Here is a 20877-nt window from a genome sequence, read left to right as displayed (position 1 = left end):
GCCTAAAGGATGTGCCCAATTGTCTGATTCTAAGCTATAAAACTGTTTCATTGTTGTCGTCGTATCGACCCAACTTTATCTAACCAGTAACCACGCCAACGCGCGCGCACACACACACACGCATGCTCAAAGGAGAGTAGGAAACCCCAGAGATGAATCAACAGTCCAGAAACGAGAATTGAATTTTGGGCATCCAAAATCACAGTTAATTTCAAGACAACCGGTCAAAAATAACTTAAAACTGTACAACTCACCTGACACAGCGTATCGTGCCTGTTGTCTCTGAATTTTCATTGGGATCCCGATCAAACACATTTGCCACATTACACATTGTTACAAGAAGGAATAGTACAGGCCAAAAAACCAAACAAGGATAGTACTGCAAAAAATGATGGATACAAAAATCGGACTCAAAGATAATGAATATCAACATGGGAAGGATATCTTAGGAGAAGACTTGGCTGGTTGAATCAGAAAGATGGGCGGGGCCTGCCTTGCTCGAACAAGAAACATCAAAAAATCTGGCATGGCTTCTAAGTGAATGGAGATTGGAATTGGATTCACATGAGCTGCTGAATAAGCCAGAGCATCAGCCGGCCCACCATGTCCTCGTCGCTCAAAAGAGAGTTTGGTGTAATCTTACAAAACACTGATTTCGGAGCAAAAAATGTACCCGGTTGCTCTTCCCGGTATTTTTAAGATTAATGGCCGAGGAAAGATAGGTGATCATGTCATGCTGTTGCAAGTTGTTCCAGCACTGTTCTTACTCGGAACTGCAGGACTCAAATGTTTGATCATAATAATTAGAAGACTTGGGAAGAACAATTTAGGAATAACAATTCTCATGTTATGAGTGCAGGGTTACCTTGGCATCCAAGCATGGGTCGTTAACCATACTCTTTATCTGAGAAACTATGCCAGCACTCCGCAGTTTCACAATGCGAGCAGATGCACCGGGACTTTCTGGGTGGGTGAGATTTACTATGCACCATACAGCAGCGGTGCGTAGCTGACCATCACTGTCCTGCAAAAACTTCATGACAAAAGATTGGGTGCCTTCACCTGCTTGAGATTGAAAGAGTTGGTTCATCACGGCTTCTTTATGTAACTCATTTCCACTTGCTACGTTGCTGAGCACGTACATTCCCTACATGACAAATGGGTTGCATGGAACATCAGAAGCCAGAAGAAAAACAGATTAAATCCTTTGAGGTCTTAGGACCTTCCCCTTTTCACAATAGGAGAGAGGTGAAGAGAATCCTCCTTAACGTTTCATTTCTCGAGCACATCTTCGTAAAACTAAATAAATCTTATTAAAAGGTACTAATCATACAGCACAAAGGCAAGATGAAAAAAAAAATGATAACCTGAATGCAAACTTCTGATCTTGAACAGCTTTGCAGTTGCCTTGCAACAGCATTCATAATAATACCATCCTCTGCAAATACATGTTCAATTGAGCTGATGCGTCCATCAACAAGATTGCGGACAAGTGCTAGACTTTGTTCTTGGATAGATAGCTCTGAGTCTGTAGTGTAATGCAATTTTTTTTATGCCATAGTGTAATGCAATTAGAAAGTTTCATTTATCCGAATACATATTGAACTGCTATTAAGCATGAATAATCAATGAAACATGAAGATAATGTTACCACATATAAGGCTGACCAATCCAGATGGTGTCAACTCCAGAATAATGCCTTCCTTGTGACTGTTGTCCGCATGAAACATCAGATTCCTTAAAGCCCATACAGCATTTAACCTGAGAGTTGAATCCATTGATTTCGTTAGCTGAATAAGATGTCTCACACCTCCACATTGGATGAAAACTGATTTACGGCTTGCAAAATCAATTACTATGTTGCTAATAGCACCAAGAGCGGCAACCTGGAAAAATATATTATCGTTGAGGTAGATCAGAAAATATCCCAAATTTCTAAAGCACTAACCAGGAAACCTCTTTTATATACTTCTAATGTCACATATACTTCCATCATTCATGGAAAAATTTCAGCCAAAAATACCCTGCAATGTGTTTAGCATAAAATCTTCCTACTCGGCATCTTTTTTATCCATAACCATGTTTTGTATTAAATGAAAACCAGAAAGCTTCCCTTATATCTTGAAAAAGATACAGAGAGAAGTACAGGCAGCAAAAGCTGGAAGAAACCACTATTTTAGTACAAAGAAGAATGAACTGAATCATTACATCGCCCCATAACTCTTACTAGGCATCCTTTTTTTTTTTGAAAAAGTAAAGTATCCTCGTATTAAAGGGAGGGAGAGTTTCCCTCCAAAATCAAATCTTCACAAAAAGAGGGCTACTTACTAAGCCCAGGATATAGGTGATCTGTTGCCAATGTACATTAGCCAGATGAAACTGCAAAATCATGGTTCACTATAATTTATTGCCATTGGTTATACAGAGGTCCCCTCCAAAATCGTTATAGGCATTTTTCTAGTACAAAAGACTTGAAATTTTGGATGCCATTGTTAGTATGTGGCTGATGTGAGCCAGGGAAGCAAATATGTGGCCAATCCAGATGGTCCATAAAATTTACCCACAGGCTCCTGTTGCTATCCTCTATTAGTGGGGTAAATTCAGCCCCAAAACCCTTGCCACGTGGTCAAAATAAACTCTGCATTTTGGACAAGTTTAAGATTAAAATATTAGAAGTTTCAACAGACAATGTTACTAACAGAAAGCAGGGCACTGGGCTGACGTGGACTAAAGGACTGAAGAGGTGATTGATTCAGAGGATCGAATAAATGGCTCCAAGTGGCCACATCATCCCTCACACATGAGAAAGAAAAGACAAGTCATGTAGGGAAGCTCTCCACTTGACCAGATTAGTGAATGTTTTTCTACACATGCACACATACATGTATAGGATCAATCTTTTTCTCATGCTTGACAGCCTTGTATACATCCAATTTAGTAATTATAAAAATAGTATAAAATATTACTTAATACTTAATATAACTACCTGAATTGATGTAGAAGAGTCGTGTAAAAGATGAAGCAAGGGAGTGATGATAGTTTCATTCATAAAACGACCTGCACTCAAATTCTGAACATCATCTCATTAGCAAAATATTAGCAAATCATTAAGATTTTTAAATATAAAAAGTCAGTATTCATGCAAACCTTAACTGACCGAGAGATGTTTCTTATACACAGGCAGGCCACAGCCTGCACCTCTGCATTCTCATGACTTAGTGCATCAATTACCAAGTTCAAAACCTATTCCATTAGAAATGAGTTAGGGATGGCAAGGGGAAAACAAATATTGATGTATTACTACTACAACCTTGGATCATCTTAAAGTAACAGTACATCATTTATTTAGTCACAGATGACCACTTTGATATTTTCAAGTGAAAATAAATAGCCTAGATAATGGAAAAAACTGAAGGAGAAAAGTTCTAAGCAGCATTAACCTTGATTTTCTTAGAGTTAATTAAACTTTTGTTTTCTCCATGGGATGCATTTGTCTTGATATAAGAAAGTGGAAAACAATGTTTTCATTGTAGATGGAGTGGAATTAGAGATTGAAAAATTTCCCACCCCTTTAAATTGAAACAAAATTCAGCCATGACGGTTTTGGAGGTTAACTTGTAACAGGAAAAAAAAAAAAAAAGCCTAAATACTGCCCAAGAGAAAAGAAAAAGAGATTGGCCAACCTTCTGGTCATATGATGCAGTCAGAATAGGTTAAAGCCCCTAGGCATAGGCATAAGTACACACAAGACTCCCAGGTTGCCCTTGGGCCCCAAACATGTAGAGGTCTTCATGTTAAGCCCAAGAAAACTATTCTTGCTATTCAGCATCAGTAGTACCCAGAGTCCATAACCAACAGCTTTAGGAGGTGTTTGGTTTGTGGTTGTATTTGTGTTTTGTTTGGTTCATGAATGCAACCACTGTTCTGTATCCTATCTGTATGTTTATTGCTCATTCCGGAACCAGCAATAATGGTTCCAAAACCAATAGCATCCCTATTTTTCCAAAGCTATGTTAGATAGTTTTTGAAAAGCATGCCGATGTCATCCAAATGATTCGGTGTATCACACTCACCGTATTCCCATCCTTGCAATAGGAAACCATGTGACCATCATCAGTGGTGGAGGCAGGAATTTTCTCGTTGGGGGGGGGGGGGGGGGGGAAGAGATGGGGGAGAATGGCGAATGGAGACCAGGTGAAATTTTATATAGTGCACCTACGAGAAGTATTGTCCATCTCAAATCCAACCTAAAAGTTCGGTTTGAAGTTTCTCTTTAAGGTTGGGGTTGAAAATATGAACCCTATTTAACTTCAGGTTGGACTAAGATCGAGGTATTGTCCAATCCGACCCCACAAAATAAAGTAAACAAGTCATTCCAATTCAGGCCTAACCTGAAAATCCAATCCAAACATATAGGATTGACCTGAAAAAATTAATAATGGATTAGGTTAAAGTTAGAATTGGGGTTTCAACAAATCAAATTGGGTCAGGGTTGAGATCAAGTAACTTGGCTCCACCCCTGAACCTCATGCTATATTAGTCCATATTTTAAGCATACCATAAAATGATGAACTAAGATCCAGCCCAATTGGACCCATAGACAATTGATTAAAAAAAAAAACTCTATGACCAAAATTTAATAGTGATAGATGAAATTCCATACATGTAGTCATACAGAAAAGCTAACTAATTTAGTCTAGAAATTGAACCATAAATAGAACAGTGGTTGTTGTATTGTGTGGTTCAGAAAATAACCACAACCACGTGAAAAGAACAGTTTACATGGTTCAAAAAGTTATTGCCATTTCCAAAAAAAGTGGTGTGGTTCTAGAACATAACTAATGAAGCGCGATCCGGCCGGTCTTAGCTGTCAACATCCTTGCTTCTGAACTGGGTAGCAGGGAATCTGAAACGGAGGAGATGAGGAAGCTCCGAGGGGAACCCGGTGTAGCGGCTCCGAAGCTCAAGTTAGAATCCTTCAAAAGCAAGATAACACCAGATAGCGCAAAGTTTGCATACCTTGTTTGTTGGGGGCAGGGGGCTCTTATAATCACATCGCGCACTCGCTCCGAGGCCCTTGTCAGGTCGGGTATGATTACCCTTGCGCTTGTCAATTCGGCCGTCGTCCTTTCTGCTGGGACAGAACCGTCACTGCCTAACCGTCTCTCTAACTGGAGATTGCGGTGTCAGTGGCAGTGGCAGGTGGCCGTTTAAAGTGCGGCCTCCAAGCGTCAAATCCCAAGTCAGTCAGGTGCGGCGCCCTCGGGCACGGACTTCCTCAGTGTCAGGCATGGTACGACTTGTTTGGTTTTGGTGCCCAGAAGGTGATGCGGAATGGTGAGCGAGGCGAAGTCTTGAGTTCGGAGGTATCTATAGGGCAGGTCAGTTCGGCGGGGTGTATCCCGAACTGTTACAAGGCAGGCCAGTTCGGCGAGGTATACCCCGAGCTGTTACAAGGTTGGCCAGTTGGCGAGGTATATCCCGAGCTGTTACAAGGGTGGCCAGTTCGGCGAGGTATATCCCGAGCTATTACAGGGTTGGCCAGTTCGGATTACTCTGGTTTTGGGCCAAGGGTGAGTCCGGGCCCCCCGTAGGGAGTTCGATCCGCTGGTGTCCCCTTGTTCACGCCTTAGGCTTGGCCCTTTTGTCGAGCTGTTGTTTCTGCCACGTGTCGCATAACTGTGAGGTCGGGCCAAATCTTCCTTCATCAATTGCCCCCCACTCCTCGTGCCAAGGGTCTTGCCCTGGTGCGGGGAGTTTCGCGAGGTAGTAGGTGGATTTGTCCCGTCCATCGAATCTTGACTGCGCGAGTTGCTTTTGCCAGGGTTCTTCGGTTTCCGAGAAGGCTGGAAACGTGCCTACTCATAAATGCTGATGGTTGTGACAGCGCGCGTTTTTTTTTTTAATTTCAAAAATTCGCGCCGCTGGGACGTGACAACGGGTCATTCAAAAAGGCGTGCCACTGTTGTACGTGCGCGGGCGGCTGTCAGGGAGACATGCGGCGCAGTCAGTTTCGGAAAGACGCGTGTCGGCGCGACGTCGGTTTCAAGGAGGCGTGCGCTGACGTTTCGCTCTTTTCGGAAAGACGTGCGCCAATCACGTCTCGACCTTATGAGACGTGCGGTCAGCGAAAATGTGGGCCGTCGGATCGTCTTTGATCTGCACGGTCGATTCTTGGTTACTGTAGCTATAAATAGTGGGGGACCCCTGTCGATTTGTCACTTCTACAGTTTGTCTACTGAGCTCGCATCCAACTTTTCAGCTCGCGTCCAAGTTTTTTCCAGCTCGCGTCAAGGCTGGTTACATAGCCTTCAAGGTTTTTTGGCTTGTTCCCGTCTCCGGAGCCTTCAAAACTTTCTTCCGGTGAGTACCTTCCTGAATCCACCTTTTCCTCAATGTCTAGCTTTGATAGCTCAGACGACTCTTCAAGTAGGGCCGACGTAGGTTCTACCACCGAGCCGTGTCCCCTGACTGCCTCAGTGATCCTGAGTTGGAACTCGAGGACTATGAACCAGTAGGCCGAGCCGCTTCGGGCAGTTTGGCGTCTACCTCTCGCCGAGGTCGGATGCTAGACAGGTTTGGTCCCTCGACCATGACGCCTGAGGGGCTTCAATCTATACTTATGTCTTACAACCTTCCTGGGGGGTATACATATTTTATTCCTTCGGGTAGCTTTCCTTGGGAACACGGTCCTGATGAGATCGTGATTTTTCGAGAGCAGCTCGCTGCGGGGTTGCGACTTCCTTTCCACCCCCTTCTCGTCAAAGTCATAAACCACTTTGGTGTCACCATTGGCCAACTTCATCCGAACTCTATTCGGAACCTGGTGGGGACAGTTTCCCTTTTTTGCGAGCAGAACTTCCCCTTAGACTTAGAGATATTCTCCTCCATCTTGATGCTTAAGAGACAGGCGGGTTCTCTTCCTGGGAGAAGACGGGCGTATTACCTTTCTCCTCGCCAGGACTTTAAGCTTCTGCACGATCTTCCTAATAAGGTCCCGGCGTGGAAGCGGGACTACTTCGGTGTGCGAAGTGCACAAGGATGGCCCTTTCAGACCGGGTGGGGTGAGGCCGCTCCTGATTCAGGTGTTACTCTCGATAAAGAGACGGTGAAGGGCCTCTAGCAATGGGCACGACAAGGTTTGAAGTGCCACCACTACATAACGGAGGCCAAGCTTATTGCGGCCGGCCTGAATTCGGGTAGGTTTCTAGCTATGTGGTTTCTTGCTTGCTTTGTTCTTTCATTTTTTCTGATGTCGGACTCGTTTCTGCAGGTGTGATGGATGCGGAGAGAACTCGTGGGGGGGCGTCTATTCCAAGGTATGAAGAGGAGGAAACGGGTCGCCAAGCGAACTCGTACCGAGCTGCCCCTGGATGAGGAGCCCCAAGTTCCAGACCACACGCCGGAGGATCTGCCCAGGAAGCCCGAGGTGACTCCACCGATGCATGAAACTGTTGGGGCGCCTTACGCTGAGACCACTCATACGGGCGCTCCTGCATACTCAAGTGCTCCTGCTCACTCTGGGTCCGCTCATACGCGGGCTGGGCCCTTGGGTTCGGGAGCTCAAGGGGAGTTCAAGAGCGTGTTGACGTCGAACTACGCTCTTCAGAAGAGTAGGGAGGCTACTTTCCCTGAGGAGATCGCGGCGTGGACCAATCTTCCTTTGAATCAGGTCGCCTGCCGCGCCGTAACACATGCTATGGTGGTAAGTTAGATTCTGTCTGCCTTTTTCATTTTCTGTCGCTTTTGCTGTTATTGCTCACTTGTTTCTTTCGGTAGGTGAATTCTTCAATTCATGCCTTAGCGGCCCAAGTGGAGAGGAGCTCGCGACAGGCGCGAGCTGCTGAAGCTGACGCTCATGCTGCTGAAGAAGCTTTCCGTGCTGCAGAGGCAAATACCCGAGCTGCTGAGGCGGCCGCTTATGCTGCCGAAGAGGCTGCTCGCGTCGCAATGGCTAGGCAGGCAAGGTCTCAGCGTGACGCCGAGGCCATGGGGGTAGTTGTCAAGCATATGGCGGACTTGAAGTTGGATTTGCAGCATCAAGTCGAATATCTTCAGGAGGACATCAGGGAGAGAACACAGATTTTTTCCCAAGGCATTGAAGACGCCAAGAAGAAGGCCGTTGAAGACTACATTGCCTCTCCGCGTTTTGACGATCTGATGGTGGATTCTTACAGGAGGGGGTTCAAACTAAGCAGGTGGATGATCCGGAACACGTACCCCGACCTCGATGTTAGTGCCATATCTACTTCGCATATAACTCAGGAGATGGCCAATGCTGTTGATGGCGAGCTGGACTCTGAAGGAGAGGCAGGGCCTTCGGGTGTTGTTGAAGTGACTTCTGACAGCGAAGAAGTAGCTCCGGGCATGTAACAACCCTTTTTTTTTTGCAAGTCCCTTCTGATGGCCAATGTACTCCTGTTTCTTGCAACGGAATGGATAATCTTTTTGCCCGTGTTCCTTTTCCCCGAACTGATTCTTTGTCGAACTGAATATGCCACTTTCTTGTCCGGATTATTATACTTCCGCGACCTGTTTTGCCGCGAAGGCTTTTTGCAGCGAACTGATTTTTTGCCGAGCTGATAATATGCTTGACTTCTTTGCTTGTTTACGCCGAGGTTCCTCTTGGCTCTGCATCGTGGCACATAGGACCTGATTTCGTCCACTTCGCTTGGCGGTTTATAGGTAGTATCGCCTTAAGTTCACGATGTTCCACGCTCGAGGTACTTGTTTGCCTTCCAAGGTTTCGAGTTCGTATGCCCCCCCGAGCGCTCTTTTTACTTTATAGGGCCCTTCCCAGTTTGGTCCAAGTTTGCCCACGCTGGGTTCGGGCACCATAATCTTACGAAGGACTAGGTTGCCGAGTTGGAAGCTTCGTTGCTTTACTCTGGTATTGTAGTAGCGAGCTACCTACTGCTGGTATGCCGCTGTTCGGATGTGCGCGAGGTCCCTTACCTCGTCCAATAGGTCAAGGTTGGAACGTAACTCGTCTCCGTTCGTCCGATCGTCGTATGTTTCTAGTCGCAATGTTGGTACTTCGATTTCCGTCGGGATCACTGCTTCAGTGTCGTAGGTGAGGTTGAAGGGGGTTTCTCCCGTGGCGGTTTTTTCTGTAGTTCGGTGAGCCCATAAGACACTTGGTAGCTCTTCGGCCCATAATCCCTTAGCTCGATCCAGACGTGCTTTCAGTCCGCGCAAGATGACTCTGTTCATTACTTCCGTCTGACCGTTTGCCTGCGGGTGTGCGACTGATGTGAAGTTTTGCCGAATCCCCATGTTCTGGCACCACTCTTGGAACTTGATATCCTCGAACTGCTTGCCGTTGTCGGAGATTAGTACCCGAGGTAACCCGAAGCGACATACTATGTTCTTCCAAAAGAAGTTTTGTATGTTTCGGGCTGTAACAATTGCCAGAGGTTCGGCTTCTATCCACTTCGTAAAGTAATCTACTGCAACAACTAGGAATTTTCTTCCACCTGTTGCTGGTGGGAATGGCCCCAGGAGGCCGATGCCCCATTGTGCAAAGGGCCACGGGCTGGCGAGGTATTTGAGGTCGGAGGCAGGTTGATGGTGGATATTGGCGTGCTTCTGACACTTGTCGCATTTTCTGACGAGCTCGACAGCTTCTGCCTTCATCGTTGGCCAGTAGTATCCTTGTCGAAGTGCTTTTTGGGCGAGTGCTCTGCCCCCCAAGTGTCCGCCGCACAGGCCTTCATGAGTGTCGCGGAGTACGAACTCGGCTTCGGCAGGTCGCAGGCAACGCAAGTAGGGGAGCGTGTACGACCGTCGGTATAACCGTTCGTCTATTATGACGTATTTGGCTGCCTGGCGCTGCACCCTCTTGGCCGCATTGCGTTCTACAGGGAGGGTTCCGTCTATCAAGAAGCTCACGAGTGGGTCGATCCAGCTCGGCCTCAGTGTTCTCTGACCTCGGGATTTGCCCGATGAAGTGTGACTGGAAGTTGAGCAAGGCTTCTTTTACTTTCGCCAAATATGCGATCATGGAGAGCTCGCGTGCTTCATACTCGCCCGTAACTTGATTGACCACGAGCTGGGAATCGCTGCAGATGACCAAGTGTTTTGCCTTTACCTTTCGCGCTAGGTCCAGCCCAGCTATCAGTGCTTCGTACTCTGCCTCGTTGTTGGATGCCGCGAACTCAAAGCGTAGTGTGTATTCTAATTTTGTGCCGCCCAGGCCGCATAAGACTATTCCAGCTCCACTGCCTTGCCGGTTCGAGGAACCATCCACGTGAAGGATCCAGGGCTCCTCATCCCAGTTCGCGTTTCGCCTAACCAGGAGAGATGCCACACTGGCTGCTACTTCACAGGGTTCAGACTCTATTGGCTCGGGAGCTCCGGGTTCGCCCGAACTGGGGACCTCGGGCTAGACCTATGGGGCTTCGTGGCTGAAAGTGCACTCGGCGATAAAATCTGCCAAAGCTTGGGCCTTAATAGCAGTTTTTGGCTTGTACTGGAGGTCGTACTCGCTGAGTTCGATGGCCCATTTCGTCAGTCGACCGGAAACCTCGGGTTTGAGTAAAACTTGTCTCAGAGGTTTGTTAGTCAGGACGATGACGGTGTGAGCCTGGAAGTATGGGCGGAGTTTCCGAGCTGCTGTCACTAGTGCGTATGCTAGCTTTTCTATCTGCGGGTACCTTGTCTCTACTCCCTGCAAAATTTTACTAACATAATAGATGGGTCGCTGGACCCGGTCTGTTTCTTTTATTAGTACCGAACTGACCACCTCGTCGCTTGCCGAGAGGTACAGTTCTAGGACCTCGCCCTCCTCGGGCCGGGCTAAGGTTGGCACACTAGCGAGGTAACCTTTTAGCTCGTCAAACGTGAGCTGGCAGTCCTGGGTCCACTCGAACCCTTTGCCTTTGATTGCTTTGAAGAAAGGTAGGCAGCGGTCTACCGATTTGGACATGAAGCGGCTTAGAGCGGCTATGCGGCCGTTTAGCCTCTGAACTTCTTTTACTTTCCGAGGTGGTCTCATATCTAGAATGGCTTTTATCTTGTCCGGGTTGGCCTCAATACCGCGCTGATTGACAATGTACCCTAAGAATTTGCCCGAGGTGACGCCGAAGACACATTTGTTGGGGTTCAATTTCATGCTAAACTGATGCAGGATTTGGAAGACAAAATCTATGTCTTGTATTAATTCTTGTGAAAACTGAGTCTTGACGACCATGTCGTCTACATAGCACTCTATCTTTGTGCCAATCAGGGGCCGAAACAGCCTATTTACAAGTCTTTGGAAAGTCACCCCGGCATTTTTTAATCCGAAGGGCATGACCTTGTAGCAATATAGGCCGAACTCGGTTATGAAGCTGGTTTTTTCCTCATCGGATGGGTCCATCCGGATTTGGTTGTAGCCCGAGTAGGCGTCCAAGAAGCTTAGCAACTCATTTCCCGAGGTCGCGTCCACTAGGCGATCAATTCTGGGGAGGGGGAAGCAATCTTTCGGGCAAGCTCGGTTCAGGTCGGTGTAGTCAACGCACATGCGCCACTTGTCGTTTGCCTTTTTTACCAACATCGGGTTGGCCACCCAGCTCGGGTAATGGACTTCCCTTATGAAGTTTGCTGCGAGGAGCTTCTCGACCTCCTCGTCGACCGCCCTCCAGCGTTCTGGGGCTAAGTTGTGTTTCTTCTGTCTAACGGGTCTGACTACAGGGTCAGTATTAAGTTTGTGAGTTATCAGGCCGGGGCTAATGCCGGGCATATCGACCGCGGACCAGGCGAAAATATCTAAATTTTGAAGTAAAAAACTCACAAGTTCGGTTCGTAGGGGTTCCTCGACGGAAGCTCCGATCTGAAGTGTGCAAGCTGGGTCCGTAGCCGAAGTCGGGATTGCGACTGTTTCCTCCGTGGGCGAAGCTCGTTCCTCACCTTGCTCCACAGGCCGCTCCAGTTCGAGGTCGTCGGCCGCCTTGGTTTTTCCCTTCAGGGCGGCAACATAACACTTGCGGGACTCGAGCCGGTCGCCCCGCGCTACCCCCACACCGAAGTTCGTAGGGAACTTCATGGCCAAATAGTAGGTGGAGACCACCGCCCGTAGGATATGCGTGATCGGCCGCCCTATTATGGCATTGTATGGGGAGGGGGTCGCGACCACCAGGAAATCATGGTTGAGTCTGACCGCACAAGGCCATGTGCTGACTTCCACAGGTATGTTATTTTTCCGAGGGGCCTGACTTCCTCTCCGCTGAAACCCACCAGGGGAGTGTTCGCGGGCTTCAGCTCGCTCCTCTGTACCTATAGCTGGTCAAATGCTGATTTAAAGAGGATGTCCGCTGAGCTGCCCGAATCTACGAGTACTCGTCTGACCTCGAAGTCGTTGATCCTTAGCTTAATGACAAGCGCGTCATCATGGGGGTAGCGGACCCCTCGCGCGTCGTCCTCCGTGAAGAAGATTGGTTCTTCGGTCTTTGGTCTCTTTGGGGGGTTCCATTCCTCGAGGGCCGCTTCGCGAACTGAAGTCTGGGCCGCTGCCGAGGTACACCCTGCTACCACCGAACCTCCCGCAATTACATGGATGGTTCCCCGAACTGGCCTCTCTTCCGGAGATTGTCGCTGCAACGGTTCGGCAGGTCTACTGCTAGACTCGGGGGCATCCTTTTCGTGCTCCCCTTGCCGACCTGCCTTATTGTTATTATTGTTGTGCTGTACAAAGTTTCTCAAGTATCCGCGACGGATGAGCCCCTCTATCTTGTCCCGAAGGTTATTACACTGCTCGGTACTATGACCATGGTCTCTATGGAAACTACAATACAAATTCTTATTTCTCTCGTTCGGATTTCCCTTTAGGCGAGGTGGTCACTTCACGTACGGGGCGTCCTTGATCGTCATTAAGATCTCAGTCCGCCTTGTGTTTAACGACGTGTAATCCGTCTGAACTGTTAGGGGAGCTCGGAACGACTGGTTCAGCTTCGGCTCCCGGGCCAGGTTTTTTCTGTCGACCGGGTTGGAGAGCTCGCCTTCCCTCTTTCTTTTCTCGTTCCCGCCTTCGGTTCGTTGGTTGATTTCTTCCTCTGTCCTCATGAACTTGTCCGCGAGCTTGAGGAATTCGGCCACGGTTGCGGGCTGGTTAGCCACCATGTGCCATTTGAATTCTTTGTGTTACCCCTCTTTTGGCCGCCACGAGCTGCACTGCGGGGTCCAACCGCAGTATCTGCAAGCATGCTTCGTTGAATCGCTTGATGTAGCCCCGGATGGATTCTCCTTCCCTTTGGACTACTCCGAAGATGCTTTCCTCTGTTCTAGGGCACCGTTGAATGGTGACAATGTGTGCGGTGAAGATCTGCACGAACTGGGCCCAGCACTTTATCGACCCGGGGGCCAGGTTCCTGTACCAAGTGCGGACTACCCCCCTGAGGATGGTGGTGAAGGCCACGCACTGCACGATTCGCTGGCCCTGGCGAGGTGCATTTGGGACTGGAAAGCGTCAACGTGGTCGTTGGGGTCGAAGGACCCGTCGTACTTGTCCAGAGGTGGGAGCTTGAAATTTCTGGGTAAGGGGACCACCAGGAGTTCTGATGCGAGGGGGGAAGGAACCGAGAGAATCGGGGCAGCTCCTACCTCATCCGAGCTCGTCTCTTTGCCTCTGAGCTCTGACAAGACACGGGTGGCGGTTCGGCGACTTCGCCGGCGCCTTCGTTGTTGAGTGGGCCTTGTACTGGCACTGCTGGCCTCCGTGTTACCGAGCTCGATGGGCCCGGAACGCTGGTAGTCTGCCGCCAGGGCGCCGAATCGATTTTTCGTGAGCGGGAACTCAGGCTTGGAGCGTCGGGGTGCCGATCTCGTGGGCGAGGTTCCCGACCCGCCTACGAGTTGCGAGGCGGGGATGATATTTTTCTCTTCGGCCTGGGGACGAGGCCTGGCTGTTAGGGGGGTTCTGGGGCCGGGAGGCCTTTCCCTGGTGAGCGTCAGGGTGCCGATCTCGTGGGCGAGGTTACCGACCCGCCTACGAGTTGCGAGGCGGGGATGATATTTTTCTCTTCAGCCTGGGGACGAGGCCTGGCTGTTAGGGGGGTTCTGGGGCCGGGAGGCCTTTCCCTGGTGGGGGCGTCCATCCTGCGGGGAGGCCTTGACCGGCCTCGGAGCGGGGTGGCGAGGTGGAAGTAGTGGTTGGTTCAGTGGCAGTTGGGGGAACTGCTGTTGATAGTGATACTGGGAGATGTTGTGCAGTACTTGGTGTTGGTGAAGCTGGTGCTGCTGGAACTTTTGCATTTGGGCTTGCATTGCCCGCATGCACTGCATCAGGTCGTCCAACCGGTTTTGGCTGGCTGCCAGGGGGACGGCAGTCGGTTCAGTAAAGGTTGTCTCAATAGGGGGAGGAAAGGGGATGCTTGTGGTAGGAAGGTTTACGGGCGCCACTGCTTGTGGCGCGTTCAAGCTGGGGATCCCATCCACCAAAAGGGGGATGGTGAACTGTCCAGCGCACACCACGGGGACTTGAAGTTGTTCCCCAGTGGTGTTTGTCTCCGTGCCACGTCCGGCGTTGCTGGAGGAGGCCATGAGTGTTGGGTTTTTTGAAAAAAAGGGGTTATGGAAGTTTGGAGGGAGGCTTTTTGAAGCGTTCCCACAGACGGCGCCAATTGATGAAGCGCGATCCGATCGGTCTTAGCTGTCAACGACCTTGCTTCTGAACTGGGTAGCAGGGAACCTGAAACGGAGGAAATGAGGAAGCTCCGGGGGGAACCCGGTGTAGCGGCTCCGAAGCTCAAGTTAGAATCCTTCAAAAGCAAGATAACACCAGATAGCGCAAAGTTTGCATACCTTGTTTGTTGGGGGCAGGGGGCTCTTATAATCACTTCACGCACTCGCTCCGAGGCCCTTGTCAGGTCGGGTATGATTACCCTTGCGCTTGTCAATTCGGTCGTCCTCCTTTCTGCTTTGACAGAACCGTCACTGCCTAACCGTCTCTCTAACTAGAGATGGCGGTGTCAGTGGCGATGGCAGGTGGCCATTTAAAGTGCGGCCGCCAAGCGTCAGATCCCAAGTCAGTCAGGTGCGGCGCCCTCGGGCACGGACTTCCTCAGTGTCAGGCATGGTACGACTTGTTTGGTTTTGGTGCCTAGAAGGTGATGCGGAGTGGTGAGCGAGGCGAAGTCTTGAGTTCGGAGGTATCTATAGGGCAGGTCAGTCCAGCGGGGTGTATCCCGAACTGTTACAAGGCAGGCCAGTTCGGCGAGGTATACCCCGAGCTGTTACAAGGTTGGCCAATTGGCGAGGTATATCCCGAGCTGTTACAAGGTTGGCCAGTTCGGCGAGGTATATCCCGAGTTGTTACAGGGTTGACCAGTTCGGATTACTCTGGTTTTGGGCCAAGGGTGAGTTCGGGCCCCCCGTAGGGAGTTCGGTCCGCTGGTGTCCCCTTGTTCACGCCTTAGGCTTGGCCCTTTTGCCAAGCTGTTGTTTCTGCCACGTGTCGCATAACTGTGAGGTCGGGCCAAATCTTCCTTCATCAATAACCATCCTTTTTTTGAACCACAAACCAGACACCATCTTAGTCTTTAAATTCATGGCCTATGGTTAAAGCCTGTTCAAGTAAAAGTAAGTTCATTGTTCAAAAATCCATAAGGGAAACATTGTAAAAGATTTTTCTTTTTAAGAAGATATTAAATTAAGAAAACAACAAAATACGGTCATGTTTGACAACATGGTTGGTTTTGCTTTTGAAAACAAAAAACAACTGCTACATCAGCAAAATTAATAGAACTTGATCTTTCCCTGCACAGCATATGTAGAGTGCATCAATTATTATTCCCCTTCTCACAAGCTTGTTGGCAGGAAGGTATCATTCTAGAAGAAATGTTCTTAGAAGATATTTATAATTTTTCTTTTTCTTTTTTGTAGGAAACTTGTTAGGCAAGCTAAGTTTCTTTTTCTAGCCTTGCTTATAAATTGTGATGTATACTATTCTAACAAAGTAAGGGAAACTTGCCAAATTTGTTCTGCAATATGTTTTCTTGGAGAAGAGAGATACTTCTTCCTCCTGGTGGTGAGGCTCCACCTTTCCCCTTTCCCCCTCTTGATTGATGACTGGTGAGACTCTAACAGAGGATTGAAAGGTAGCAGTGATAATAAAAGTTTAAAAGTTATCCTTCTCTCTTTTTCCTTTCTACGTTTCTTCTTTATTTTGTTTCCTTTTTGTGTAGAGCACCATTAAAACACCTTCAAAGCTCTTGCAAGTCCAATAACTTGAGTAGAAAGTCACCTTGGAATGTGCAGCTATGCAAACACCCTTGCTTTGGGTTCTATAGCAGTATAGCTGCAACATTATAGGTAGGGGTGCAAATGGATCGGATCATGATCCAATCCAATCCGAAGTCCGACCCTATTTTGTCAGATTCAGATATCTTCATTTCGGATCTTCGGATCGGACAATAGGATCCTATCAAAAATCAGATCAACATGTATATGTTATTTATTTATTTATATTGCATTTTTGTAATTTATTATATTATTTAATTTTTTATAAAAAACATGTATATATATATGATGAAAATAGTTGAAAAGGTACTTGTATTTTCTGTTTTTCTTTATGTAAATTGTTATATTTTATTTTTCTTTTAATAATTTGTTAATTTAAAAAATTTAAATCAGATCCGAATATCCGACTTCCTCATTGGATTTGAATTCAAATCCATGTTTATGAGATCCGATCGGATCTGCTCTTAATAATATCGAATTGGATTTGGATATACCCTTATTTGGATCCAATTCAATCTGTTTGCATCCCTAATTATTGCTTGGCAAGAGTGGATTGGAAGGAGTGAGTTGTAGTGGGGTTATTAGATATTGGGATAGTTTGTGATCATCAATAGCTGTTATATGTCTTCCTTTTCTACATTTTTTTTTTATTTTTGGTTAAGACTTCTCTTTAAATGGCAAGCCTTTGGTTATATGTCATTCATTTATTTTCAATAAAATTTTGCATTACCAGTCAAAAGAAAAAGAAAATAAGACATAGTAAAAACAAACTCCAGTAAAATGGTAAGGTAGAAAAGAAAAATATTTATTCATTCAGATTTCAGAGTAAGTAAACATGTACAAGTATGATAATTGTACAATAAGTCACTATACAAAGTATATCCATTCAGCACCAGTTCTGCCTGAATTGCAAAACAGAGTGGCAGGGTCAAAATAACTATGAATGACACCCTATTATATAGTCTTTATCAAAAAATAATAATAATTATAATTATAACCACCCTATCATATAGTATGATGGCTTCATGGGGCTACACAATGGGAGGTAGCCTGTCCCCCAAGATCCATAACCCCCCTCCCCCAAACCCTGGTGAAGGTGGGATTCAGTCCCAAGTCTCCACTAACCAGCCAGTTGGCCAATTCTAGTATGATGAAATGTACTCCAAATCCAATTTGAGTTGGTTCTTCTATCAAAATTTGATGCACATAAAGTTCCTATTACAAAGAGTGAAACTGCATTCTAGTAATGAGATGGAACCGCCATCCCATTTAAATTGATTGTCTAACCACATTTCAGTCGTATCATGAATGATGTATCTGACTAGGATATTCTCCTTTTACAAAAAGAAACATCCTCCAAATGATCCTCATTAAATGAGTTTTCAACATGTTCTTTACATTTTTTAGTTGTGAAGTGCCAATTCCAAGAAAAACAGAAACTGGTGTGAGCCAGCTAATGCTTCAAAAATTAAAAGATCAAGTGTGATAGTCATTCAGCTACCACAAATAGAAATTCATGTTTTTTGATGACTTCTGTCATTTAGCACAAAGAGAATACTATGACAAATGACTGAACCATTCAAATGGTAGAATGAGCATGCAGGAGATGTTGTTCAAAAGAAAACTAAAGAGCTAACAGGTAATCGACCAGTGGAAATCAATGCATTCTGTGAAATAACAAACCTGCAAAGAAAGGAACCTGGACCTGCAGCTTTCCAACTTTGAGCATAGTTCAGCTAATGCTAGCAATATTCCGTGGAAACGTTTTGCCTGTACTGGACCTTTGTGCAATAAGTTGCAAAGTTTATCAACAGTATCAACCTCAAATGCTAGTTTCTGTACATCTTCCTTGTCTGCAATCAGAGATGCCAAAGCAAATGGAGCTTCCTCACCAACCTGACCAGACTCTTCAAGAAGTTCAACTAATATCAATATCAATTTGGTTTTTATTCCTACACCTTGAAAATGACAAGGAGAAGCATTCCCTATAATAATCAAGCAGACACAGGCAAGAAGTCTTGTCCGAGGACTTCTTTCCTTTGTAAAATCAGTAATAATACTCAAAGCTCTTCCATTATCAAGTGCTACAAACTTTGAGATGACATCCAAATTGTTTTTGAGAACTGTGGCTAGGGAATCTAAACTAGCATCCCTTTGATTTAGAGAACCTTCAAGCAGACTGACAAGCCTACGTAATACCCCAGCATCACACAACAACTTTTGCTCATCACTTGTCTCACAAGAGTGTGTTATGATGCTTGCACCAAGTTCTGTAACATTTTCATTCTCATTGTTCAGAAGTGAAAGAAGGAACTCCAACTTTTTCTCTTCAAGAAAATGATATTTTGGAGCCAGTTTTGATTGAAAAATCATTCTTAGAGAGCGGGCACCAGCATCCACCACCTGATAGAACATTAATAAAGAAAAGTACAAAGTGACTTTGGGCAATTCAAATAGGTAGAAGGAAATTAATTCAATTAAGTACCAAATATGTAGCATAGTAATAATATTACAATAAGGAACCTGCCTTGTGATTTTCGTCAACAAGGTGGGTGCATTTTTTTATACAAGCCTGGGTATTCAGGCAAGGGGTCCAACCAAGGGCACCTGTACTTTGAAATTTATTATGCTAAGATTCTTCTTTTTTGTTGTTGAGGGAGGGGAGGATTAATGAGAGATTGAGAGATTTAAATATTAAGACAAATTAGGGGAGCAATAAATAGCTTTTAATGTACAAAGAGGAACCAGATGCCCCTTTTTCAGTCAAAGCATCATCTCTATCATTGACCCTATGCAACATATGGATATGTCATGGATCAAATCTATAATAATTTGCATTTCTCCATGGCACCTCCATCTTACTGACTATTGAGGCCTATGGAATGAAATTCTTGGAGATGCTTTCTACTAGTGGAGAAGTAGAGAAATAGGCTGAGTTACTCCATGCTAATACTTTATTTAGAGTCACTGCACATGATAAGACCATATGAGCATTCTTGAATTGGAATAAACTTGTTCGGATTCAAATAGTTCTGAAATTCTTGATTTCCATTTTGCATGAGCAACCTTCAAGGTATTGGTGTCCAATAGTTCTGACACCAATTACCTTGTCTTTTGCTACCAAAATTTAATGCTAAGTCCACCATGTTAAGCTTATCTTGTATTGATGGATTCAAGTCTGGATGATGGAGGAGAGTTGCACCAAGTTGTCAAACCATTATAAAAATAAAAAATAAAAGAAAAGAAAAAAGAAATGATTCCTGGAATTAATGGAATTAACTTAAAGGATATCCAACGCCCACAAATTATAGCTGAGAACTGAAGGAAACCATAAACTAAAACTTTCATCAAATTCCATTTAGCTGACCTACTAATCTCCTCCAGAATTCCATTCTAATAACATCTTCCCAGGAATCCAAATATCTAAATATACTTGAGTATTCTACATAATAACATCCGCATTTCTTTATAGTTTAAAGGAAAAAAGTAAGGAGCAAATTACAAAATCAAACACATTTGCTTCTTCCAATCTCCATTAACCTTCTTTCATTCAATTATAAGCACCTAACTCCAATTCTGAAAACTGCAACTGACCTCCACAATCACTCAGAACATTAAAAGCTCAATTTCGATGATACGGAAATAGCTACTCATTCGTCTTGTTCGATCGTTTATTCATCAAACAATCAATATGAAGTCTCTTACAACCAAAACTTCATGCATTATTAACGTTCGGTTTCCAATTTAGCGTGGGAGCAACGGTTAGCACAAATAATTGGTCACGCTATGGTTAATTCTCTGAAATCCAAGAGTTCCTCGTTAATTCAACCATTTCATAAAAAAACGAATTTTATGAACAGAGATAAGCTAAGTGAGTTAAAACCACCTTCTCGTCTGTATTGGAGAGGATGCGAAAGAGGTGAGGAAACGCCCCAGCATCGAGAACGGCCTTGACACCGGCGTCAACGCCGCAGGCGAAGCTGCCAATAGCAGCGGCAGATTGAACAAGGAGAGAGGCATCGGAGTCGTCTGCGGTAGCGAGGACTTCGGTGATGGTAGGGACGGCACCGAGCTTGATGTAAGAGAGCTTTTTGGTTCTGTTGCCGATTATCTGGTTCTTAATCTCTCTTAGGGCTTTTAGCTTCGCATCGCCCTCGCTGAATTTCAAGCGAGCGATCAGGTCTTCCGGCCGATTGGTGGACGCCGACGTAGGCATGCTCGCCGGAATTGAGCCGGAAAAAGGACTCGCACAGGATCACACGTGTGGTTAGTCGGAGATTAAGATGGTGATGAGAGAACGGTGTGAAAGACAGCGAGTTCCCTTGCGAGAAGTTGATTTTTGTTATTTCAGTTTTAATTGTAGGGTTAATTACAGACTTCCACCATCTACATCAGGGGTAGATTGGGTAGTAACACTTACCTCGCGTACGGATGTCAACGGGTCGGGTTAATGTTACAAGGTCTCACCGTTTGGTATGAATGGATAGTCCCTTGTAATTTAAAAAGTAAAAAATAAAAAAAATATTGATATTTTTACTGTTTGATTATTATCTAATCCTATTTCTATTATTTTTAACAATTTACCAGCTCTACCTCTATTATTAGCATCCGATTAATGCTTCATCATGATTTATATACATGTAAATCTATGTGATTCCGCTG

General features: G+C 45.8%; 1 protein-coding gene across 2 annotated transcripts; it reads right to left on the bottom strand.

The window, feature by feature from the left end:
• Positions 1-153: 153 nt before the first annotated feature.
• LOC148844820 (uncharacterized) lies at positions 154-20596 on the bottom strand. 2 transcript variants are annotated; one of them, XM_088955738.1, is made up of 8 exons: positions 20102-20596; positions 17899-18618; positions 3148-3243; positions 2987-3070; positions 1652-1886; positions 1368-1528; positions 866-1147; positions 154-773 (listed from the first exon to the last, which is right to left on the bottom strand). In XM_088955738.1, exons 1-8 carry the CDS (start codon positions 20429-20431, stop codon positions 732-734), a joined length of 1950 nt encoding a protein of 649 aa, XP_088811864.1. In that variant the 5' UTR covers positions 20432-20596; the 3' UTR covers positions 154-731. The 2 variants fall into 2 exon arrangements, with proteins under 2 accessions (XP_088811864.1, XP_088811865.1); XM_088955739.1 differs by lacking the exon at positions 20102-20596 and adding an exon at positions 19810-19941.
• Between the last annotated feature and the right edge of the window lie 281 nt (positions 20597-20877).

The sequence above is a fragment of the Nelumbo lutea genome, chromosome 7 (assembly GCF_056320005.1).
Source record: "Nelumbo lutea isolate HS-2025 chromosome 7, American lotus-T2T, whole genome shotgun sequence".
Lineage (NCBI taxonomy): Eukaryota > Viridiplantae > Streptophyta > Magnoliopsida > Proteales > Nelumbonaceae > Nelumbo > Nelumbo lutea.
Note: the sequence above shows the minus strand (reverse complement) of the source record. Positions and strands in the feature narration are given on the sequence as shown.